Genomic DNA, 26,787 nt, shown 5'->3' with positions numbered 1-26,787 from the left:
CATGTGAGATAAAGAACACATATGAAGCAATTACATTCTTCCACTTAGCATTAAATTTATGAGAGCGGTTGGCAGTATAAAAAGCCTCTCTACTCCACCCCTTTTGATGTTAATGGTTTCCTTCTGCACTAAGTGACTGATGTATATTCTGTCTGTGTTTAAGAATAGATTTTTGCGTCACTTGCGAACACATCCAAAAGCAGCTTTGGCAACTCTTCAAGTGGGCTGGGAAAAGACGCTGGTGTGCAATTCCGCTATGTTTGTTCTCGACTGGGAGAAAAGTAACCTTTGGGCGACCTCCTGACCCTGGTGTCTGGAATTCCAAACTTTGGACAGATGCAATAATCAATCTCATGAAGTGGTGGGCCTTTATTTTTAGTTACTGCAAAGTTTCCCTTTCCTTACTGCTGTTTTTATTTTAGAGAGTATTTTCCTCTCAAAAGTCCTTAAACCAAACAGGGCTGTGATTTCACCTTGCTGGTATGGGAAGTTGTTCTTTATGCTCTTGTAGACAGAGAGTTGGGGGAAGGAATAAATTTCAATTTCAGAGCAGAGGAATATAAAGCATTCAGCTTAACCCTCTTGTATTCTATATATTCTTGTATTCTATGAATGCTTACACTCACAGTTTCATCCTTGTCTGCACTTGATGCCCACGTCCCAAGCAAACAAGCTCACAAACACAAGCTCTTCTTCACTGTCAGCTTCAGTCAAGGCTGATTCTTAGCCTGGCACCTCTGTACGGCGTGCGCTCTCTCTGCCTCCTATCCCCCAGCACCTTTTCTACTAGTGCTACTCAGTGACCAGTGCCTATGGGTGACATGCATGTAACAATCCTGACACTGTGTATACTAGTATAGATATAGATATATTGTTCATTAGGTTAAAGTGAAAGAAGTCTGTGCAATGATTTATGGTTTTGGGCTCAACCACGATGCCCTCACGGATGCGGAAATGTATGCAAGTAGATTACTGACATTTTAATTAATGTGAGCAGAGTCCTTCAGATTATCTGGGAGACTTGATTGTACTAGAGATTACAGGAAACAGAAAAGCAAGAAGAAATATGAGCTTTCTTTTTACAGAAAGGAAAGTCTTCACCTCATATAAGATTCAAAAAAGATGAGAATTTAATAATGTCAACTTGTTTTTGAAGAAAACATATCCTTCTCCTGAAAGCATATATTAGAATGTAATGGAGACTAGAAGGAAACTGAAGCACTCCTCTCTCTTCCCACCCCACTTCCCGACAGCGAAAGATAAAAGTGGAGTTAAAGGATGCTGGCAGGACACTGTCCGGACAAGGCTTTACACTGCAAATTCCATCTTACAAATAAATGACTTAGATTTAGGAAGCGTCTCTCCAAAGTCTATCACTGCAGTTTGATTGAAAAGGCAGAAGCAAAATAGGCTGTGCTCACTAAGAAGATCAATGGACACTGTGTTGAAGAGAATCACCTACTCTTTCTTCCAAGGTGTAAAGGTGGCTTAAAAGCAGGTAAATCTCTGATTTATACAATTAAGTTAAATCCTCAATAAGATTAGTTTTAGTAAAATTTTATTTAAAAGGACAGGAAGGAATTGTAGTCTTTCATTTGATTTTACTGGAAGACTCTACTGAATCCAGATGGATGTCATCTGAGAAATAATAAATCACAGATGCATATTGAAGAGCTACAATATCATCATCTCATCCTTTCCAATTTGGTTATGATCCATTTAAAATTGTTCTTTTCTTATAACTTTTTATAACATTCATCTCAAAAAATCTTTATTAAAAAATTTGGGAAAATCTTTAGCCTTTGATAGTGCCCAATTAGTGGATTATGTTTTTAATGAAATATCACCTGTCAAGTGGACAGCTTTTTTTTTAAATAAATGCAGTTTCTGATTTCAAATATTAGTAATACTTCTTGACATTTTGCAAATACATATAGACATTATACTTGTCTGTGAAAGCATCTTTGATCCATCCTTTAGCACAAGTACCTAATCCTTGGGAGTCTTGCCTAGAGGTAAAATGTACCACTGATCTATCTGTATTAATATGTGAATGCTGCAAATACTGGGGTTAAGGCTGGCAGTCATCTTACCTAACTTAGTATGCCAGAAGGCAGGTATCTCAGCTATACTAGCTGCCCAGGCTCCTTTTGTAGTCAATGGAAAAAGAGAGGCACTTCCATAAGGCAATTCATCTTAGCTGTTCTACCTCAGCTGGGATGCACTACCTTCTCAGATCACCTTTATCCTCTCAATGGATATACAAGGTATTTAGATGATTAGCTTAGACCATACACCTACCTGTTAATGTCATAAGTAATAACTGATTTAATTTCATAAACTGCAATATCCACCTCATTTCATAGGTGCACAAAGAAAGCACAAGACTTTTCCATGGCTCCATAGCAGGAAGAATTGGGAATAAAACCTAAGCTCCCAGTGGAAATACTAAACTCCTTGAGAATCTCTCTTTTGATTCAGTAGGAACTGCAAATGCAGAAATCCCAACACATCAGCCCTAACATAAGGAAGGATGGCAGTGGCTGTGAAGACTACAACAGCAGCATCCAGCTGACCTATGCTTTGGTTCCTCATTTAAAAATCAGTCCCAAGTAAATTACTAATGTACTCCATGCATATGAACATGCAATACATAAGAGATTCATAGTTCAATATTTTTTCTGTGCAATATGCTGACTTAAAATATACAAAAAGTCTAAAATTACTTTTGAGCAGTGTCCTAAGTATATACTGACTTTTTACAACCAAATTTGCATTTTAATGAAACACATTTTCATACTTGATGAGTAAGGTCAATCTTAATATTAACTTTGCATAAGAAGTCTTAAGTTAATACAAAGCATTCAGAAATATTATAATTACTATATTGTCTTCCAGCAGTGTAAAGACACTTATTTTCAGACAGGATGATAGGATTTGTTCAACTATAGCACTCGCTAAGAAAAGCAAGACTGAAGTTGTCAGTATTTAAACTTCAAGTCAGAGAAAAAAAGGATGTTACAGCTGAACTGAAGTAGACTGGAAAGGGGCCCTGAGTTACCATATTCTTTCTGCAGAACAATCTTTATTTCAGATTTTAATTCACACTTTCATTGAAAATTATAATCCATGAGGACAGGCAAAACCAGTCATTGAGTTAACTACTTAAAGCTTTACACAAGAACCTTTGATAAAAACCACATTGCTGAAGCTGAAACTGAATGCAACTATGATTGAATTAAGAATAAAACTAGCAGGAAAATTATTTTCATGGTAGGAATTTTAAAAGTTTGGAAAGCAAAGAATATTGCTGGGATTTATATTAAAAAGTGTGCAACATTCTAAATATTCTTAGACACAAGATAGACTGCCATCTGTTCTGCAACTTCCTGTATTAACTTTGCCAGAAAAGGCCAAGGATTGTTTAGAACTGAACAAATTTGTTATGCGCATGTCAAAATAGGTCAAATGGTGTTTCTGTAGGTGTTCAAGACAACTGCACTGACATTAAAGAGCGTCCAAGGCAAAACTAAAGAAGGCATACACAATTCTACCAAAGGTAGAAGAATCACATATCTTATAAGCTACTAACTGTAGTGCTTGAGACCAGAAAGTGGTGTCAACACTCGTCAAACATTCCTGGAGCAAAGGTATAGCAGAGACACTCATTACGGAATGACTGTAAATTGGAATGACTTCTTAAACTCCAGCTCAGTGTAGGAAAGGTTCTTCTACATCAGCAGCTCTTTCTCTCCTACTGAAGAATGGTGGAAGAAATTCAGAACAATGAAAGGAAAAGGAAGAATGGCAACAATAATGACCAGATAAAATGCTCACATCAAACCACTATGACTCGAGGCAACATAATAACCTGTTAATAATAATAATAATAATAATAAAAATAATAAATTAGTCATCATCACTTTATCAACTGATGTCTCTTTCCACTCCTGGGCAAAGAAGTTTTAAATTGGAAACATTCCAATCAGTCATTAATAGTAATTCCAAGTGGAAAGTATGCATTGCTTCACTCTGAAAAAAAGTTTCCAATCAAACCAACACTGAAGAAGTCAGTGATTCTAAATTTGTATTGCTGATACCCTAAATGTCAGGGTTTACATAGCCTTCTTTCTAGTCTCGATACTTGAGGTGTTACAGAATGGGAAATATCAGAATTTGTAAAACAAACCAAAAATAGTGACATGATAGAAATATAAGCAACATTTCACTTTGTGACTCAGAAAACATGTCTCTTTCATATACTTCTCAAAAAGTAAAAAAAGGGACAAGCTTGGAGTAGAACTTAGATTCACAGCATAAAACAGCTTGCTTTGTACTTTCGAACATACGCTGCTTGTTTGAGACTCCTGGACTCAACTATCTCCCTTTCTCTCATAAAGGCCTATCTAACTTATCAGCAAGAGGAATCAGATAAGCAGGCAGAACTCAGCTTCAGTAATGCAAAAGTATATAAAGGGATGTTGTAAATCAGCTAATAAGTGCAAGAGAAAAAGCTCCACATAAAAAAATAGAGCTGAAGCAACTCTGAAGGTTCAAGATATAATGAGAAGGAGCACATTAGTAAGGAGTAGACTTACCCAAGTAATTTCAATCTACAGAGGTTAAGACACCTCAAGGATCCTACCTTCATGAAACTGCTTTCCTTATCACTAAACATACTAACCACTGAGCTTTTTTTTTTTTCTTTTTTACCTGCTCTTCATGTAGAATCACTTGACCTTTGAGTGGATTTCCCAGCGGTGCCACAGTCACAAAAGGCTGCCAGATATTTCCAACTGTTCTGGGGAAGAGGTCATAAAAATCCACGAAGTATCCACTCTTACTAGAAACATTCATAAAGTACAAGGAAACAGGATTGCATGTAGCAATGTAAAGAACATTCTCAGCTTCATCTTCTGAAATAAGAAAATAAGATAAAATTAATGAAACATTATTGACATTGCACATTGCTCTTCTGAAAGAATATATATCATAAACTGGGCAGATACATGGTTTCAGATGATATAGCAAAGCCTACAACAAAATGGACACCGTTGACAAGGGAGATAGAGAGAAAATATCTCTTGACACTAACTAAATGTCAGCAGGAAGAATCTTGCCACAAAGCTATTAACTCTTCAAACAAGTAGTCCAAGACACATCTGTCCAGACTTTCTAGTTTGTTTATAATCTGGGTCTTCCCTCCTTTTTTTCCTACCAGAAGCCCCCTGCTTCCAATTACTATACTTAATAATTATACATGGGATGAATGGAAACTTTATATGGAAACCTTTACATATAGCAGTTCTTGACTCATTTCAGAAAATTCTCCAAATTAAACCAAAGCTATGTAATTTCTGTTTCACTTTCATAAAAGTTGGTGAATGTATTTGAAGTAAAGGCTACAAGCAGAAAAAGATAATATTCTAGTATTGATCATTAGCAATGTTTGTAATATACAATACATTATAAACGTGTTTAATTATGAACCATAAAAAAGGTCATGAATATTCCCAATGATGCAATTCTCTTTGGGACATAAGCAGTATAGATAATTAAGTCAGGCTTGATCCAATCAGAAAGAATTTTAATCAGTATAAGCTCTGATTTAGTTTGAGAAGGATACATATCCTTTTGAAAACCAGAATGTCTCAATGAAATTAGGCTCCCATTTCAATAGCTGATTATTTTTGTATTTCATCTACTGTTTTAAAAAAGGAAAGTGGAAAAAGAGAAACAACACTATTTCTCTTATACTCCACTGCAAAGATTCCTAGAAATACACTGTGAATATACTGAAGTGTTTTTATTGCACTCATATTGCCCTTGTATATTCTGACAATGGCTATCAGCAAGCACCTATGGTATCACCAGCCCAGTTCTTCCTCATCTCCAGGATATTTCATATATTGTAATACTGGGGATCATTACAAAAGTTATTAGCTTTTCTTACTGCACCTTTCGTTACAGCAACATCACAAACTAAGTTAACTTCACTCAAAGGCAGCGTCCAAAAAGCGAGCTCTTCTGTGAAGCTGAGGGACCTGGCTTCATGTCGTTCCACAGGAAATCCTTGAATATTTAAATACACAGGTCCCTAAAACAAACAATAACAACAAGGGCTTGCTAAAATATTTCACTCACCATTCTTTATGAAAATCTAGAAGTTTTTTTCAAGACTGTCAATGCTATTAACAATAGGAACAGACCAAATATTAAAAAAATGAAAGGGAAAAGGAAATGCTTTTCTGCAAGCTCTCTGAATGCCCATACTGCCATTTTCTTTACAGTATACAAACCATGCCTTTCCTCCTCATTCTTTTCTGGTTTGAAAACATCATTGCTCAGTGACATGATTGAGGTATCACACACTGATCAAACACAGTCCATACAAGGAAAAATCAGAACATTTTTTCTCATAAAGAAGCTCAATGACAATTTCTTGTTATATAAAGTTTAAATCTCAATCCCACATCATATTTGCAGTTGAGTTTTTACTTATTCACTGAATTAACAATTACTAAAGTTAAGCCAAGAACTCAAAGCTGAAAAGGACTGAAAAGCTTTGGCTGCAGGTCAAATCAGACCAAAGGTTCAGATTCAAACCTGGCAGTGCCAAAGACTCATAAGAATTCAGCTGCATGTGAAATAAGAACAAAAAATAGCTGGCTTTCCAGTCTCAGATCTTATACAAAATTTGAGATCTGGGAGCTGAAACTGGCCACCTCCAAGCATCCAAAACAGCTTCAGAGTTCCTTCAAAAATGGCACTGTCAACATCCTCACAAAAAGCTCAAGAACTCCTGACCAAATCTACTGATTTTAAAGCACATCTCAAATTCTGAGGGCTAGGTATGATAAAAAATAAACTTTTTTTTCCTAGTCAGTACAGAAAAAAAACAAAACAAAACCAGGTAACAAAGATGAAGCTTTGTATATCCTCTTTTTCCTGAGGAAATGAATCACATTTTAGGTTTTTCAGATCCCTACATATGAAATCTTATGCATTTTTTAAAAAAGAACACAAACCTTTACATCTATTCTTTGAGTTTCTGTTGGACACAGCAGTTTCTGTCGTGCACTTCCCAGGTTGTCAATACTCCAGTAGCCTGTATATTTATGTTCTGGTAACGGCAGTCTGCCAAACAGCATAGGAACAAACAAATTTTCATATTCACTAACCAGCAGCTAATATGGAATAAATCATTTAAGCAACAACATTTCCCCAACAAGCCACTTCTGAATATTCTCTTATAGAAAGTGCTTCCTTACTAAAACATTTCATTTCTTTTATGTTTTAAATCACAAAATTTTTAGCCTTCTGGAATACTAATACAATCACAACCAAAACAGCATAATAAATAAGGAGCCTGTCACAAAATATGGCCTCAGAAGAAAAACTTTTCCAGGCTGAATTATTTGAGGTACATAATAAAATATATCCAAAACATATCAAAACATGTCTCTTGGTTTGCTTTATTCAGTTCAGGCAGGATGTGACAGCACCAATTAAAGGAGCTCCAGTAAGTGGCACATTCCCCTGAGAAAAGAGCAAAATAGGCACAGTAAATACAGTGGCAAATTCACCATGCAATAAAAGGAATAAATTCCTTCCCTACATTTTGCAACTGCACATGTGAGCAAAGGCTGTGGTACACAGATGTGAGTGTATGCCATTGCCTTCTGCCATCACAGCCTACAGAAAGGACAGGAACATCTCCAAAAGCCTTAATTAACTTTCTTGATGCAATTTCTTCATTTCTGTGCCTTTTATTTAGGGAAGAAATATAAGGGCCACAGCAAAACTCAGTTATATAGCAAAAGAAAATGATGGCATATGACAAAGTAGCTTGACAGCAGAATAGGATAACATTTTTTATTTCTTCTTCTGCTCTCTCTGAAGTGATTTGCAACAAATAAAAGGAATTTGACATTTTTAATTGGCATAAATACATTCAAGCTAATGAACTCATACCTTTATGGTTTCTCTTATTTTGGATCAGTTGCTCCTAAGCAGATCTATGAAAACTGCATTTTGTGTTATAAGCAGTTGCATGTTATTGTATGGCTACAGAACTTGGCAAGAGAACTGAAAACAATCCCTCTCCCAGTTGCTATAAATATCTCCAAAGTCTATTTTAAGGAAGTTCTCTTAGAATGTTTGTTAAAATCTGTGCTCGGTCTCTTCTGTCCTGTTTGATGATGCTTTTTCCTACTGTTATATTAATTTACCCCTCCCCTCCAACGAACCTGGCATGTCTAGATATAAGAGGTTTGTTTCATTTCTTCTTGATATGCTTTCCAGAGTAAGAAAGGATCCCAAATCAAAAACCTCATTTGAAATATATATGAACTTTGGGGATTTTCAAATTGTTTTATTGAGAGCTTAAAGGAAAAGGCAGGGAACAAACACTATTATCCTCCAATCTTTCCAACTCATGCAAGAAACATACATTACAATTTTCACATTGACACCATACCTCAACCAACCTGGAGATGCCAGTACTCACAGGGAGATAGTCACTCAGTTTCCACCCCATTCTGCATTTGGACCATCTGCCAAGGCAGTCAGATAGCCAAAGACAGTTTTTGTTATTTTAAAATAGAAAATAGACAGATGCTATGGATCATTGATGCTCATAGGTGAATATCCAGCTGTCAGCAATCAGAACTTTTGGACATGCAATGAGGACAGTGAATTTTTTCCTCTCTCTCAGTCAAAAGAACCAGTAGAGTCTTCACTGTCTGTTCGTGGCCTATTTCAGAGTATCAATAGATACCAATGTTTGGAGAATGATTTATTTTGCATTCTTCCTCACTCCAGTTTGCATTTTTCCATTCTTCACAACTATCTAGTCTAGCCAGATTCTTCCCAAATTAAGAACAGAAATTAAGTCAGAGACAAAAGAAATTCAAGTACAATATAGTTTAGGTTACAACATTGAAGACCGTTAGGAAAAAAAACGTTCAGGATGTACTATTTTAATACATGTACAATTCTGTGATTCATGAAGGCAGATTCACATTTTGGCATTCACGCAGACAGAAAAAGGGCAAACCGTCAAGTCATTAGATATGTCAGATTATCCATGAATGTGAATTCTACATTAAGCTTCCATTTGGGTTTCAAAATGACTTGTTGGCAAAACTTTGATTATTTCTTGAGCCAAAACTGTCTTGTGTTCAAAAAGAAACAGAAGACTTTTTTGTTATGATTGCTGTGAGTAGTATAACCTCTGATATGCCTATAATCAGCAATAATTGTTTCCTGCTAGCTCAATGGAACATCATCTTCCACAAGGATTTGGACTTAGTTTTTAATTCCTTACACATTACTCCCATGGGCAACATCCTAGAAATCAACGGGTTCACTAATAATCATGAACACTTATTACATTTTAAAATAAAACATATGTTAATAACCAGCTTTAACCAAATACCCTGCTTTATACAGCAACAGAATTACAGATTGCATTCCCAAAGAAACAACACATTTCCACTCTGTTTCAGCTTTCTGAATTTGCTTTGCTAACAGTTCCTCTCTTCCCTTAGGAAAAGTAATTTTTCCTTTCTCCTAGATTCTTGAGGTTTTATTCACTTCCCTGTTTCTGAATGATTTAGTTTCTCTGGAGCAGCAGACTAAGCCATCAAATGGCAAAGAGAAGAGAAAGGCAGATCAGAATTTAGGAAAAAAACAGAATTCAGAAAACAAAGTTCCTTTGTCAAGAGTAATAGGGATCTTAATCTTTCAGGTTTCTTTTAACTCTCTATCACTGCTTTCCTAGTGCTTTCTCATACAGACCTGGCCTAAGAAAGACTAAGAGTATTGAAGAAGCTGGTGTCATTAAAGGTCTTTTAATCAACATGCCTCTTGAATGATTATCAGGAGTGAGGGTGAAGAGAGACAGAAATAACATGACCACACTGAAGACATTCGTATTTCTTAACATTTTTCCTCTAGTGAATATATATAAGATGTGCATTGGAGTAGGGACACAATTTTCTCTCCCCAGGACTTACAGGTAACAAGCAAGTTTTGAAAATAACTTGAAGTGACAGTATTAGTAAAAAGCTTGACAAGGCACTCCTCCCACAGTGCAGTATTTCAAATTAACTGAATGAACCAAATACTTTTTACATAATAAAAGGCAGACAGAACACTATGGAGATGCCACCATTGGCAAAATTCTGAGAAGCAAAGAGATCTGATGGGTGCAGAAGCACACAGGTTGGGTAAGAATTCTGCTGAAACTCCATCGCTACCTCCAACTGTAATGTACAGAATGAACCTTGATTTATGCTTTCCTCAAAAGCTGGAAAAGGTTTATAGCACAGAAAACCTACATGACAGACTGCAGTAAGATTGTAAAAAAACCCCAAGACTTAAAAGGAAGTACTAATGAATTATTCCTAGTCAGTTCTTTCATTATGGATCTGTCAAAGCCTGCAGGTTAAGAAAAATTTTAAAATATATTTTTATGTTAGTTTACTCTTAATTTTACATCCTGGTTTTCTACAAGAATTCACTGTTGTCCATAAAATGGTTATATAGGTAGAATTTTTGTTTAGAAAAGGTGATGTGCACAAGAACTACACTTGACACAGCAATTCTACATAAAATTATTATTTAGTCAGATTTTCTTCATACACAGCAGTCACAGACAATCTGTCAAAAGGTAATTCTCTAGAGGCTTCTGCTGCTGGAAAACTTTTCAAACTGACATCTACAGTACCCAATTTCTTTTGACCTGTACCTTTCCAATTTTAGAAAATAAAGTCATTTTAGGCTAATTTTAAAAAAGTCAATAGGACTTGCTTTACGAATTTATGCATTTAACTTTCTGAAGAGATACTGGAAAAAGGCTAAGAACCCTGTAAGAATAAAGTTTCTGTGAATAAAAATCTCTCAAGCTGGCTATTGTAACTAGTATAGCTTCAGACATGAATTATGACAGGCAACAAAACTATTTAATATGTGATCTCATAAACCAGCTCCATGTTGGACCTGAATGTATTATTCAAGGGCTTAAATGTGTCTGCGTTCTATTTAGCTAGACTTTCATCCCATCTAATTTTTCAACCTGAATAAAATATATTCTGAAACCAGGAACCTTCTTTACCAACCAGATCTCTGTATTGTATGCAAAACTCTTTTGATTAAAGCATAAGCAGGAGACAGACAGAAAAGACTTATTTTACACCACTAGTTCCTTGACAGGCAACTGCAGAAACCCCTCTCCCCCTGCCCCAGTGCACAGGATGGACAAGAGACGTATATGATATGAGCCAGGTCCAACATTTGACTACAAAGTACTTGAAGGAGAGATTTTCAAGAGAATAGCAAACTCATTAAAATTTACATAGGGTATGTATACATAGGGTATTCAGTATATAAAATGAATATTCAGGTTATAGCAAGCACTTGAAAATACGTAGTGACAGCACAAAAAAAATGGAGTGGAAATTTCACTAAGGATGAATGCCAGAATTAGAGCTGTATGCCATTTTACCTAGGAATTTCAAATGGTCTGAATTGTGCAAGAAAATGGCATATTAAAATGAACACAGACAAATGTGACATAACAGATGCTAATGGAAAGACACAGTTTCATTGAATACAAAGAAAGATAATGAATTACTAAAATGAGTTATCCATTTTACCACTATGTTTTGGCAATGCATGGTGGACAAGCCATCTGCTTTACCTCCCAGAGTAGTAAAAATACAAATTTTTGAAAAGGTAATACTACGAGATACAGACAATATCACTTTGTTATAAGCTGATGATACTGAACATATCAGTGTCTTGAAGAATGGCCATCTTATCTTGAAACAAAACCTCATGGAAACAAAAAGGCTAAAGTGTTTAGATGGGGAAAAAGTCAAGCATTACTTTACTCAAAAAACAGTATAAAAACATTCTGTAGTGACAAATAATATAAACTAGTCCAATTGTATAGTCTGTTTCACCATCATATTAAGTCTTAGGAACTAAATAGAATCCTATCCATTTAATATGAGAACAGGAGAAACTTTCACAGAACAAATATGCTACAGAAGAATTGGAACTCGTAATACTGAGCCAGTCTCTGAAAGAAAAGATACCTGGAGGTTAACATTTTGCTTCCACATCTCTGAGTAGATGTAAGATTTTTCTGAGGGATATCTATAATTTCAGCTTAGCAATTGCTTCAAAATCTCATAAGACAGTGTGAAGCCATATAAAAAAGTCCAATGACACTAATTTTGGAAATAAATGAATTAGTTTCTACAAATGAAGATCTCATTTGAAACAATAACTACTGCAATAACTACTGGAAGAACTTTTGGCAATTAGTGACCACCTGATCTTCCCTTCTAAGAGTAGGTATATTAGTTCCAGAGCCTTAGCTAAAATTCCCATATGGGTTACTGTTACATTTCCCTGTAATTTCAGTTGGATGCAATCCTCAAAATTCATCCTCTTGAGACACTGTATTGTAGTGTGTTGTTCACGCGCCTCATGTGGTTTTGTTCCTGTACTGACAGCAGCTATGTTTCAGCAGGGATTTAAACAATTCTGATTTCTACAGGTTTTTTGATTGAGTAATAGGTGACAGTCAGAAAGGCTTCTTTGAAATGTATTAAAATAAAATAAAGATTCACAAATTGCTGGATCCAATAGACACGTTAATACATGCCAGAGAATACCTGTATAAATGAGTCGGTATATCAATATAATGCTTTTCATGTCTTAGAGTCTCCTGGAAATGTGCTAGTGTCTGTATCACAAAACCTCTTACATAATTTGAGGATTTGCATTCTTATGAATAGCAATGATTTTGTTGCAGATATGGTTTTAAATCCTAAGACTGAACAGGTTTGGAGTTTCATCCTAATTTTTGCTTTATTTATTAAAACCATTGTGCAATTTATCATGCCAACCAGTAAGTCTTTAAAGTCTTGCAGATTAAGGCCGGGGAAGTGAAGCTCTGTGGGGTACATTGCTGCCAACAGGACACTGTAGAATGCATGCATAATAAATCTACAGATCACCAACTTGTAAGATACTGTAAACAGGCAGGAAGACAGATGTAAAACTGGGAGTGCTCTTGACAAGTTAGAGAAATACTCTGAAAAAATACAATACAATACAGAGAGAAAAGTGCAAAGCAGCACACCTAGGAAGAAAGTTGATTGCATAAACAGTAGAAAGGGAATGAGCATTATTCAGTGGTTCTGCTGAAAGGGATATGGAGGTTAATGTTCAGAAAACTAGACATGAGTTACATGTTGCAAGAATAGTAAGCATACTGGGATTCGTAAAAGGGACTGCTGCATGACATATGTCTACCACTCTACTCAGCTCTAGCAGGAACTACCCCATTCAATTCTAGGCACAATGCTTAAAGACAGACATGGATCAGGTGGAAAAAAAAAAAAAAGGAGAGAGAAATGAAAACAACCATAGGCCTTAAAAACAAAAGGGAAAACTGGGAAAACTGGATGTATTTAGTCTAGAGATGACTTTCTAAGGGCAAGGATATTTAAGAACAAGACTGGCTTGCTTAGGGAGATTACAGAACTCCATCACTGAAGGTTTTTAAGCTTGGATCAAGACAAACATCAGATAAGAAGGGTTTAGATATATCCTAGTTTTTTTCCTGAAGGAAGTGGGATGGACTAGATTAGCACCATTATTCTACGCTTGAATTCCTGCAAAACAGTGTAGAGAAGGTCTGTACTCATACTCTAGATCTAAACACCTAGTAGCTTGGGGAAGTCCCTTTTCTGCAGTAGTCCAAATACCGTATCTGATTGCCTCAATGAGTCCATCAAGGGAGCTTGCAATACAGGCTGGAACCGACTTGGAGAGGTTACCCAGGCTTTCTTTAACTCCAAGGCAGAAACAACTACACCTAAACCATTCCTGAAGGATGTCTCCACAATTCAGGGTGATCAGCCTGTTGTTTGCAAGCCCCATAGGGTTAAATCTCATGACCAGCAGCAAGGCTGTCTTGGCATGGAGCACTGGGATAATTTGAAAATCCAGGTGTGGGGGGATGCAAGTGAGATACTGAGACCAAGATCACTGCACCACCAGAGCCAGGTGATCAGCCTGGTCCCATCCTGATGTTACTCTAATCAACTGCTTGTGAACTTCTGTAGTTTCTCCTCCTTTTGGCTTTCAGTGTAGAGAGTGTGGCTGTCAACCAAATGAAGTTTTTGATGAGCATCTTGCAGGGTCTTCTGGGTATAACCTGTCCTAAAAAAACAATGGATCCAAAACAATCAGGTGATCATTCCTGACTCAGAATGATCAGATCCTTTAACCCTTCTTCTGTCTTCTCTCTTCTAGACTGAACAGTCCTCAATTCCAGCAGTCCCTCCTATTATGTTTCCTAAGCCTTCGATATTCACGTTGCTAAGCAGTCCTCTCCAAATCATCCATGTAAACCTACATCTAATACTTCTAAAAATTATATAAAAATTTTAAATGAAGATTTCTCAAAAACAACAAATATTATAATTCTCTGAAAAAGAAATTTCCAAGTGACTTTTAGCAAAGAAACTACGTCAAGAATTCCAAGTGTGTGCTGTCAATTTGATATATACTGTAGTTGATCAAGCACTGGTTCCCGAGGTATGTAATGCTTTAGTCATCAAAATGAAAAGGTTCACCACAACCATTAAACTGCCAGTCTTATTTTAATAGGTATATGTAGCATGCTAGGTATGATAACAGTGGTGCTCCAACAGGAGAAACCTACACACTGACACCTATCATCAAGACATCATGTCATGAGAATCAGTCCCTCCTTAGCAAATATAAAAGTAGTACATCCTACAGAAAACTGAATTTTCCATAAATCCTTTCCAGTTCTTAAGAAAGCTTCCTTCATTAAAGGGAAATATTTGTTTCTCCATAAACAAATTATATATCAGAGTTCAAGTCAGAGTAAGATTTCTAACTACTTTTCAATACGATTTACTTAAGCCTTTTCTCTGTGAAGTGTACAAGAATGAACTAAATGTTTTCATTTTACAATTTAGTTTATTCTAAAAAATTAGCTATTTTCATTCCAAACCCTGAAAAAGTACAGTGTAATGTGTCAACCACCAGTAATAATTAAAAGATACTGATATACGGACACATACAAAGATGGTTCTTGGAGCTTAAATGCTTAAAAGCCTTGTCATAGTCTGTAGAAGCATATTTGTAGAGCCTTTTGTGAGTATTAAAGACAAAATCCCAGTCCCACTGAAGACAACTTATTTCTTTTGCTGCTGCTGTAGGTGGCAAATAACAGGACAGAAATGGGTTGCAATTCAATTAAAAAACACAGGAGAAGAAACAAGTATTTCCCTTTATTTGTGTGTATCTGTTTACCATACAAACTATCAATATGTACATGCACATTAACTAAAGATTAATATTAGTAATAAGCAAATATTCTATCATATAATATTTTAAATTATTATAACTTATTTGTAGCAAGCAAAACTTGAGCAAAAGGAGAATTGGCTTCAAGTATTCCAGGTTGTTCTTAGATCAGTTACCAGCAAGATAACAGACTATCAAAAAAGTGATCATGAGACCTGTCTTTTTAATATATATCTTATGTTTCTCTTACTCCTTGGCCAGCTGTACATTGGTCGGTTTTGCTCCAATAGGTACCCCATGTTTGTGCAAAGTGCTGATTAAAATTTCACGCATTTCTTTGTTGTAGGAGTCAAAGTCAAATACATTTCGAACAACATTTGCCAATCCTTCAGTTGGAAATTTCTGTGAAGAAAAAAAGGCCCCCAAATTCTTTTATTGAATATCTCTATTAAGTTACATACTTTTAAAATACTTTTAACATGTTAAAATACTTTTAACATGAATAGTTTCAACAGTAACTTTGCTCAGCTTATGCAGATGCACAAGTCATCAATGCTTTTTAAATTTCCTGAATAAAGAAGAAACACTGATTCAAATCAGAAAAAAGATACTGACACTAAACCTGAATTAATTAAACAAGTAGGGAAAAAATGATTTAAATAATCAATATTAGTCTTGTCTTTAATAATCATTTTTATTATACACCTAAAAAAGGATGGGCTAACCATTGAAACATAATGCAATTAAATATAGCCTGAATTTTAAATTTAGAACTGCTTTCTGCTAACCAGGAAGATATGACACAAATACACATATTCATGTACTCAACCACACCACTCATTTAACCATTCTTATTCTTAATGTTGAATATAGAAAAGCAGAAGATACATTGCTTATTTACCAAAAATGACTTTCAGCCATTGATGCCATGATGGATTTTAGTAGAAACAGAAATTCACTTAAGATGCACAAACAATTTTTAAATTAGTGAAAAATACTACCTGCAATGTACTGACATAAGGAAAAAAGTTTTTTCAAACTTTCACTAGTATTTCCAACAAAGGAAGTGCTAACTTTTGTTAGTGAACTGGACTGATGATTTAGGGCCAGCCATGCCCTTCCAGATTTCACAACTAGCCTATGTCATCTTCCTACACTTATTAATTATTGCTGTACCGCAAGAAGAAAACAAATTTTCCTGCCTTTTTATTTCCCAGGAGACTTAGAAGCCTTGACAGAGCAGTCATTGAACTGATGTAGTGGGATAAAATGAAATGAAGAAAGGTTTGGTTTTTTTTTATATATAAAAAAGTTGTCTTATAGCCTGTGCCATCCTGCTTAAAATGTCTACTCCTTACTGAATGAAACACAGGTTCCTTCCAACAGATGGTCTAACTAAAGACAGTATAAATATTTCAGATGTGGCTCTTTATTATGATAAAGTGCAGCTAACAAACTGGCACCAATCTATTTCATTCACGCAGCACCTATTGTTTTACCTGCCCTATACTAGAGACTGCAGAAACCTTGAAGTGCCTCAAATATTATCTTGTTTTCACTAATAGTTTCCAAGTATTTCCATGTTTTTCTGAATCATTCCGACATCAACATCCTTCTGCTCAATAAATGGCACCGATAGTTCTGTGCCTCCTGTACCAGTAGGACATCTTATAAAATTTATTTCCTCAGGTACAACTGAACACCACTGTCAAAAAACTGTTCTGAACACAAGTACTTGCCAAAAGGCACTTCACTTCACTTATTAAAAAACTGCAACTCTCCTGCTTCAATCAGTACAAATTCAACCACTTTTTAATAACTGCCTGGACAACTACTTACTGAAGAAAGGCAATGACAGTTCACTTGAAGCAGAAAAAAAAAAAGTTTGAACATTTGAGTTGAACATTTTTAAAAAATCATTTGGTTTCTATTGATTTTTAAAACCAGATTACTGGAAAAACTATTGATCTCTCATCAGTCTGTCTGGTTCTCATTCATTGATTCCTTCCCTTACAAGTAACACCTCTGTGCGTACCTTTGAGTACTTTCACATTTTAGATTCTTGGCTGTTTCTTAAAATAATCAGTAACATGGTTTTTGCTTTTAATAATTTTATATTATATATATTTTATGCTTTATTTGATGCAAAATTATTACAGAATTTGGCTGGGTGAAAAATCACTATTTTTGCAGATCTAAGTTTCCATGAGTACCTGTATTGCTATAGCCCACCTAAAAGTTATCTGTTAAAAAAGAGTTTGTAAGTACAAATAAGGAATCTTAAGTTATTTTATATACACTGAGGTCTACTGCACTCCTACCAGCACTCCCGAAAACAAAGTGACAATTTATCTGGTAACAAAATATCTAGTAAGTCTGGATTTTTTGGATTTCTACCTTGTGTTCTCACTATCACTCACTTTCCTACATATTTTCGTGACTTCGGATCCCTGCACATTTCCCGTATTGCCAGCACCATCCTAAAGGCCTAATCCTGCTATGATACCAACATCTCTCCCCATTCGCTAATTCCTCCCTACCCTTGCCTTCCTCCTACATCTCGGAGACCCTCCCACTGTGTTTTGCCAGCTATTCCTTCGTCCTGTCAGCTGGGCAAGACGCAACTCAGCCTATGGCTTGACCTGAGCTACCTGCATGTTAATCGATTAACCAGTGCTTTGTGTTTGGTGAGCATCACCTCCTGCCAACCAAAACAGTTGAACTCTCCCCCTGCCTTTCCTTTCACAGGGAAACTAATGTCAGTCTGTTCCTCTCTGTTACACAACCACTGATTTTGATTAAACCAGCAGAAACCCAATGACCTCTGAAAACTGGTGACTGAGATTCACTGCAGTTGGCCAAAAGGGTAAAAGTCTACTGGTGTGTGCAGGGCAGCAAGGGGAGAAAGGGATTCAGACTGTGACTGGATAAGCCTACTTTCCTTTTGAGATTAGGCTAAACAGGAAAAAAAAATATTAAGCACCTCTTATCTTAGCACAAAACTTCACCAAACAGGTGTAAAACCTGAATTTTGTACGGTATTGGGCACTCTGTATTTACCCAGCAAAGTACTTTCTCTTGCCTGTAGAGAATAAAGTTTAGGACAAACACCAATGCTTCCCCAGCTCCCTCAGAATATGTTAGTACATGCTTTTTGTTAAAATATATTAATATAATGTTGGTGAGTGCATGTAGGCTCATGTGTTTGAAAATAATATGAAAGCACTTTAACAGATAAAAAGAATCAGTATCTAATGCTTTAATGCCTGACAATTAGCAGATGCCAGGGCCAGAAGGTACCTTAAACATTTACTGTTCGCAAAAGCAATCTCAGACTAACAAGGCAAGAAGACATATCAGAAAAATCTTGTTTCCTAAGCTCAATAGTCAGTAGAAAAGCTCTTTCAGCTTATTTGGAATAATGTGGCTTGTCTGATTAATATCTGCCAGGGATACTGGGTGAATCTGGACTTTGCAAAATGATGTAGAAAAGGTTTAGTGAAAAATTGTAAATTAGATTGCACAGAAACAGTGGAGGAAACCCAGTGGAGGGAGAGCAGAGGTGCCTCCTTACCCAAAAGCCACTACTAGCATCAATACCTCTAATATTTGACACAATCTGACAACTGCAGGAGAGTGAGTCTACCAAGCTATATTCAGGTTACTTGCTATCTAGAGCTGCAAGGCCCAAATTAAATCAATTGGGGGAAACAGTTCCAACGTCCAAGTTAGGCAACTGCAGTAGACAATTTTCTTCATGCCTGTTGTTACAGGTCCTTAAACTAGCTTGGCAGCCCAAGCTTCATCAAAAAACCTCCTTCCTTAAGAAAAGCTCAGCACAGAATGCTGTACCTAAACTACAGCTACAACCTAAGTATTATGAGTTCCCTGTCTGCATAATCTCTATGCAAAAATGTCCTTATGACTACACTGTAGACACAATTCTATACGTTGAAGACCACAGTTAATCAGAGTGCAGAGATTAGCACAGTTTAATTACATGTTGATGTCTCAGTAATCAGAATATTCTCTAAACTGACTAGCCCCAATGCTCAGATGTGCTTTCAGATAACAGTAATCAACAGCAATTATTTCTCCCAAATTTCCAACCCTTTTTTGAAGAAGCAAAAAAATACCAAAATTATGTGAAAGAAATCAAAACAATAGTACTAAGAAAGTGGGGCTGTGGAACTGCTGTAAAGCAGATTGTTTAACAATATGACTAACTTCCCTCCTTCCTTCCTAAGGACCAGCAATTTCATTGACTCATTTCCCTCCTTCCTCTTTCTTCCCTACCTGAAGACCTAAAAGCCTCTTACTTTAGAATAACCATTATGTTTATATTCATTGTTTACATTTGGCTATTCCCGGCTTTTTTATTATTCAGATTGAAAAACAAGCTACAGTAAACAAAATGTTGAATCATTTCAAAGACACTGGTATCTTGAAGACAAATGTTATAGAAGAAATCAAAGATGCATGTTGAAGATATATTTGGATATTTACACTTGACTTTGAAAGAGGTGACCAAATAAAAACCAAAAAACCCTTCCTTCCTGACCCATGCCCAGTGCCAGTTTCCAGTGACCATACTAATCTGCTTAAGTGAAGGAGGCAGGAGCAGAGAAAAACTGTCTTTAAGACAATTAGCAATGCAGCTCTTCCAGTCTTCTACTGGATGCTGTTTGCACACTAAGAAAAGAATTAAGTCCATGTGTTTCAGCACCAGTTGGTGATAAAGGGCACTGCAGCTAGAGATTATTTGGAGAGAGAAGATGAAGGAAGGAAGGTAAGAAGGTAGGTAGGAAGAGCCAAAGAATATGAAGACAGGAAAGGGATCACTTAACAAAAACCCTTAAACATCAGCTTTTCAGCAGTACAGTAATTATTCCTCAATTTATATTTTTTCCAGTTTCATTTCAGATGCGTGTTGAAATATACCAGCAATATTATCAACATGGTACATATTCTTATCAATATGGTAACACCTATCAATTGGTATTGCATCCTAATAAAGTATTTCATTTACAAGTTTATTTGGATAGATTCCCCAGCTTTTATGTCAAAATTTTGTTAACCCTGAGTATAAAGTTATTGTTCATGCATTTTTCTGAATTTCTATTATAGTAGTACTGTTTCAACATGTCACAAGACCTCACGGCACTCTACAGACTACAAAACACAAAAATCTCCTCCCCAAAAGTCTAGACAAATTGAAAAATTTAAGTAGTAATTCTAAGCTGCGGGATCTAAATGTATGTCTATATGGGTGAATATGAACATAAACACAAATTAAAACTATCATGCAGCCCTACTATATTATGCATTGTTAAACACAGAAATAATAGGTCAAAGAATTTGAGAAATTATATTCTAATCATAATAATTACATTAATATTTCCACTAAGCTTTTTTAATCTAAGATTCAATAATCCAAGAAATTCAGTATAAAATAATAAATTACCTACTTTATGATTATAAACAGAAGAAAATATTTCAAAGAGGATTCAGGTATTTTACATTTCAAATACCTCAGACAAAAGAATATGCTTCAATTTATAAAGATATAAGTCAGAATCTACTGCTATTTTAACAATGTCTTTATTAAATTAGAATTCAGGATTTCACATTTAAAATGTGTGTAGGAAGCAATCATGGTACCCGAATACCTGTTGACTAAGTCACTATCCATGTAACATTTTCCTGAAACAAATTCAACCCATGGTATATTACTGTTATGCTGCAGAGTCTCCCCAGTGAGATGATTAAAAACAGAAATTTCATAGCTGCATAAACTGAACAGTCACGTTCTTCTTAAAGTATTGTATACTGAACAGGGAATTTTATAATGTAGACTAGCATAACAATGCATACTGCTTTCACTTTATCATTATCTCATATTAAACATAGTGGAAAAACAGAATCACAAGTATTTTGTGTATCTTTAAATAAACATGCACAATAAATAACTACTTGCCTACATCTTTGATCCTCGCCCTAAGAGTATCTAAATATCTGAATGTGCTTGTTCTTTCAAAATGCAAATCTTTTCATTGAAAATCTGAATTCATTGCTACTAATTTTTAATATAATATTTGAAGGTTTTAGAAAAGATATGCCATTATTGTTCATGCATTTTTGTTTCATTTTTATGGAATCTGAATTTGATGTACAGTACCTGTAAATGTTTTACAATATTCACAACTTCTCTAGTTGAATAGGGATAGTTAATAATTCCTTGGTCAGCCAAACTCCTGAGTTCTCCAAAAGCAGCTACCAATTTTTGAAGAATTGGCTCTGGAACATCAGGACCATATTGTCTAAGCATAGCCAGTTCAGACTGTGGTTTTGGATTATCAACAGCATGGCAACTAAAAATGTCCCCTAAAAGAAAAAAGCATACAGTTAAGTAATTTATAAAGAGAACATAACAACAGCCTCCTTAAATTTCAAACAGCAACTTAAATGGAAAAGTGATTGGTCAAGAGGATGCTGAGTATCTGTTTGTTGAAAAAAACCAAACTAATAAACCAAAAAACCCCACCACTTTGAAAAACGCATAGGATGAAGTTGTTATGAAGAACGTACAGGTTCCAGACAGAGAGACAGAGGTCTCTTCCACCCTTTTCATGAAGGCGATCACAAGGGAGAAATTAACTTCAAGAAGAAACACAAATCAAATGAATGTAGAAAGAAAAGAAGACAAGAAAAAAAGTTTTAAAGAAAAAGTAAGACAGGTTGAGTGGGACCAATCTGTAAATGCTGTTAAAACACCAGCAGATGCAGGAAAATCTTGATACTCAGGAATGCCCTAAAGCAAATCCTGTGAGGTCTGGAGGACCTCTGGGTTTCTCATTTCCCTCTGCATACCTTGAAGTGTGGTAGGAAATTTGTCAAGCTAATCTTTACACACATTTGCATTATATTTGCCCCACTCGTAAATTCTGTAAGACTGAATTTATTTGTAAAGAATATATAAAAATCATAAAAAACTGTGCAGAAGCATGACTGGATTCTGCTGAAAAAGGATTTGGGTTAGAAGCAGAAAGATCCCTATGCTTGACAAATAAAATCAACAAAGAAGACAAAAACCTGAACCCAACCTTTGCCATGTAAGGCAAATACAACAATACTGGGATAATCAGTTTTCTTTTGTCTCCATATGAGAAGGCAGGGAAATTAAGTCATGGAAGAGAAATAGGCTCTAATAAAAACATCTTGGGGCAACATGGCTGAGTGAAATTCAAAGCCAGTGGGTCTCTGACATGGAATGCCCATTCACTGGAAACTACACCTGAAAAACAAAAAGCTGTTTTGCAATACTGAGTTGGGTTTGTTCCTACTTTTATGATGTACGTTATTATTTTTTGCAGAATAAGCATAACAGCCAAAATATCACTGAGTGTGGGATTCAATTAACAGATAAATAAAGACACACAAATCAAGGTACCTGCACATAAGTGGCTAAGCTAAAGTAGACAATACAGTCAGTGGAGTCTGGAGAGCTGTTCAGCTGGTATTCCAGGTGTAACACCGCCAAAACCTGGCCACAGGCGGACTTAGACTAACCTATAGGCCGATGCCTTAGCACAGGCCAATACACAGACTTTTTCATTACTCACCCTTGTGCAATATTAATTTCTCTTAGATCCCTGTTTTTGCTGGCAGATGAAGCCGTGGGGAATCTTTTTGCTGCTATATAGGATTTTTAGGAACTAACAAGAGCTTGTACAAAAGAAACTGCTGTTGATATGAAAAGCTTTGATGTGATATTTGGACATGGTTACATGAAACTAGGATGACTTCAATATCTTGTCAGACATATGCATTTTGAGAAGGCCTATCATACACTGGCCATGTGCATGTAGAAGCTAATGAGGATTAACAAGCAGGTGGCATAGTGCTAGCACTATAAAAGACAGTAGCCCCTCCTCAGGGAGAGAGAGAAAAGAATGATCCATCAAGCTCACCTCTTCTACTGAAGAGGACAGTACTTGGCCAGTGGCTTGTTTGATACAGGAGAAATCAGTGAGCAGGTGTATTAATCATTGGTGTGAGGTATCAAACTGCTTATAGCTTATGTTTTTCTTATACTTGTATACAGTATAGACTCATTATGAAAGAATTCTTGTACCTTTGTCTGTCTTCTGTGGTTGTCTAGATGCCATAAAACAACAACTCTTGTTTTAACACAGACAACCATGTAAAGGTGTCCACTTCTGGGCAAGCTCAGACACTTGCATTAACACACCTAAACTGAAGTGTTAGTCTTCAAGCTGAATCCCACCCTGAGTGTCTTACATGAAACACAGCATTGATATGTGTAAGGATCCCCTCTCCCCATGAAATCTAATGAAATAAAGACAGTCATTCTATTAATCAGTTCTACTAAAGCTCACCATTTAATATGAATCACTTACCTAGCGTGCCAAAAAAGTCATTACCCAAGAAAGGAAATCCAGGTCTGTTTGCTAGAACTATCATTCTAAAATCAGGATGAATTACTATTACATTTTCTCTCCCCTCTATATTAGCATTATCTGGAAAACAAATAAAATTTAATAAATACATATTTAAGCTTTGTGATGTATCAGACAACTACAAAAAGATCTTAACGGTTACAACAAACCTCTCAACAACTTAATCGCACGTCCTTCGTCTATGAGTGTTCTAGGTTTCATTTTAAAATTTCATAATTTGTTTCACAAAAATTTAACTGAATTGTTTCACTTAAAAAAATGCATCAACTATTCTTGGAATACGGACTACTAGTGCTATTCATATTTAATTTAACCTTGCTGAGGCAAGTGGTGAAGAAAGTATCTTCTTATAGGGATCTGGCATCTTCTGGTCTGGGAAAACAGGACTGAAGTTTGCCCTGAATATATTAAAAAAGTCTTTGAAAAGCCAGAGACACATGTGAAGGCTCTGTTTCTCGAAAATGAATCAGACTGGCTCCTCTTGCTCCCTGGCAACGTCTCCATTGGCACATGGTATTTGGGAATCCTTTTACCTCATCTACAAAACTACAGTATTAAGTGCGACTGCCTAGCAAGATATTTAAAAAAAAATGCCCACATACAGTTTATAATCACAAGCACAACTCAATATTGTGCCATCTAAGTGTTGACTCATTACATAAAGCACAGTGTCTACTAACATCAAAAGGGCACTGGTCTTTCTCTGAAAAATTATAAAAAATATTTAGTTCCTGCAATACACATGAATAAAATTCCAATAACAAAATATTCTCATCCTGCAGGAAACCTTAAAATAATGAAAACACATTTTATTAGATAAAACCCTTAAAAAAATCTCCCTTAGATATACTCTCATCTTTATTCCTGGATCTGACAAAATTATACCCCAACTATTCAGATGAGCAGAACCGAAATCATAATTTGGTCAGCTAGATCTTTATTTTCATGGTGAATAAGCAGTCAAGAATTCAACTTAGTCTTTTAATTCCTCAACAAAATTCATGATAATACTAATTTAAGAAAATGTTTGTGGTTGTTGTAAAAGTAGCTTATGAAGTAATCTTTGAAACACAAATATTTGACATCTCATATATTTAAAATCCTTCTCTAGGGAAAAAAAATCACTCCAAATTCTTTAATTGCTAACCTTTTGGCAGCAAACAAACATATTTTTTCAATTTAGACTCTTCTGGGGCTCTAATTAATAATGTAATTGCTGAAAAAAAACACGTTTTATTGTAAATGATCAAAGCACTATCTACTTACTGGCAACAATTCGCCTTCCATCTGACAAAACCATTTCCCCACTTTCTACTAAAGTTTTCAAGACACAGGTAACATTTGTCGGTGCTTTGTCTGCCTCATCAATTACCAAAATATGTCCGAACTTCACTGCTTTTACCTAGAAGAGAAAAGAATCAAATCATCACAACCCGCCAGAGAAATCTGCAAGAAACTATTACTGAGTTCTCAGTTGGTAGTGGTAAATATCTCAGTGGCACTGACAGAAGAAAGGGAGTCAGAATGGGGGATAAAATGTGACCTGAACTGCAGCGGACTGAAACAAAGGGGAAGAAAGAGAGACAAGAAAGAAAGGCACATGGATGGAAAGGACTGTGTTGGAGAGGGAAGTGAGGACCCTGAGTGAAGATGAACTGGCGTATGGACAGAAAAGTTCATGAACAATCTGGGTCTAATTGTCAACGTGAAGCTGAAAGAACTCAAGAATAGTTGTAGGAACTATTTGGAGTCCAGCATAGTGGGTCGGTGCAAGGCATTTTTAGATACTACAACAGAAGCAGGAAAACATCACTGCATCAGTTAGAGTATGTTAGGTTAACACAGACTAAATTATTTTCCGTCATACTTTGTCTGTGCAGACTCCCAAGATTATTATCCTATTCAGCAGCTGGCACAGAAACCTTGACCAGTGTGAGCAAAGTAAAAGTTAACCATGTGTTACCACACTCACTAACTCTCCCATGAAAGTAATCAGATCACAAAGGATTTTTGTATTTGAAAATGCCAGTATGTTTCACTATTTTAAATGAATTTTTCCAAATATACAACCAAAATGTAACTACTGACCAGTGGTGAATCTTCATATATAATAAGCCCGTCTTTAACAGAAGGTTGTAGGGTAAGGCTTTGTACTGTGGTATCCCTGAAAAGTGGAAAAACAAAGTATTAATTGAAATACACTGGAACTTTAGTCACAGTAAACTCCAAAATGAATATATGAAGTTGAAAACTCTATTTTTCTCTTTTGTAGGAGGAACAATATCTCTATTTTTTAGAATTCGTAAAGAACTTAAACTGAGACGACCACTGTGCTAGCTTGTTGATCAAGGGAAAGCATCATAGCAGTTCTCAATCTCTCATAAACCCTGGAAATGAAAACACAGAAAAGTCAATCTATTTCTTCTGCATTGAGGTATATTACTACTATTACTACTACTTCTAGTTAAGCATGTTTAAACTATCATTTACATGACAAACAGGGAAATCTCCCCAGAAGAAACAAACAGGAATTCACTGTATCATAGTGAAATTGTTAATATTTTAGTAGCTCTTCTCCACATGACATATCACCAGGAAAAAGCAAGACTAAAAATACATCTGTGGAATTCTAAAAATCAACTATTTTTAGTTCAATCTAAACTGTACCAGATGGAATAACTTTTACTAGCACTTGCTACATTTTGTATCATAAACAGTGTGAGTTCTGGGATGGGATGGAGAGGCTAAAAGAGCATGGTATTTCTTTTTGAAAATTTATTTGTGGCTAAATTACTCAAATGATTTTTTTCCTTCAAATTTAAAGCAGCCTAATAAAAACCTGTAATGAGACTATTCCTTAATCTTCACTATTATCATCTATTTCAGTCAACACTGAATGTGCAGATAAATGAAAAATAGTTGCAATTCAGAAAGGTCCAACATA

At 35.7% G+C, this 26,787-nt stretch overlaps 1 protein-coding gene across 4 annotated transcripts in view; it reads right to left on the bottom strand.

Annotated features, from left to right (window-relative positions):
• VWA8 (von Willebrand factor A domain containing 8) overlaps window positions 1-26,787 on the bottom strand; it is a 194,192-nt gene that overhangs the window by 61,904 nt on the left and 105,501 nt on the right. For all 4 annotated transcript variants that reach the window (XM_067292461.1, XM_013948313.2, XM_067292475.1 and 1 more), the window contains exons 22-29: window positions 25,932-26,007; window positions 25,110-25,245; window positions 23,784-23,903; window positions 21,542-21,747; window positions 15,614-15,765; window positions 7,029-7,137; window positions 5,959-6,097; window positions 4,714-4,916 (exon numbers count right to left, since the gene is read on the bottom strand). In XM_067292461.1, coding sequence (XP_067148562.1) covers window positions 4,714-4,916; window positions 5,959-6,097; window positions 7,029-7,137; window positions 15,614-15,765; window positions 21,542-21,747; window positions 23,784-23,903; window positions 25,110-25,245; window positions 25,932-26,007 — 1,141 coding nt within the window. The remainder of the gene's footprint in view (window positions 1-4,713; window positions 4,917-5,958; window positions 6,098-7,028; window positions 7,138-15,613; window positions 15,766-21,541; window positions 21,748-23,783; window positions 23,904-25,109; window positions 25,246-25,931; window positions 26,008-26,787) is intronic.

Source organism: Apteryx mantelli, chromosome 1 (assembly GCF_036417845.1).
Source record: "Apteryx mantelli isolate bAptMan1 chromosome 1, bAptMan1.hap1, whole genome shotgun sequence".
NCBI classification, from domain to species: Eukaryota; Metazoa; Chordata; class Aves; order Apterygiformes; family Apterygidae; genus Apteryx; species Apteryx mantelli.
The sequence above is the reverse complement of the archived record's forward strand: the minus strand, read 5'-3'. Positions and strand labels throughout refer to the sequence as shown.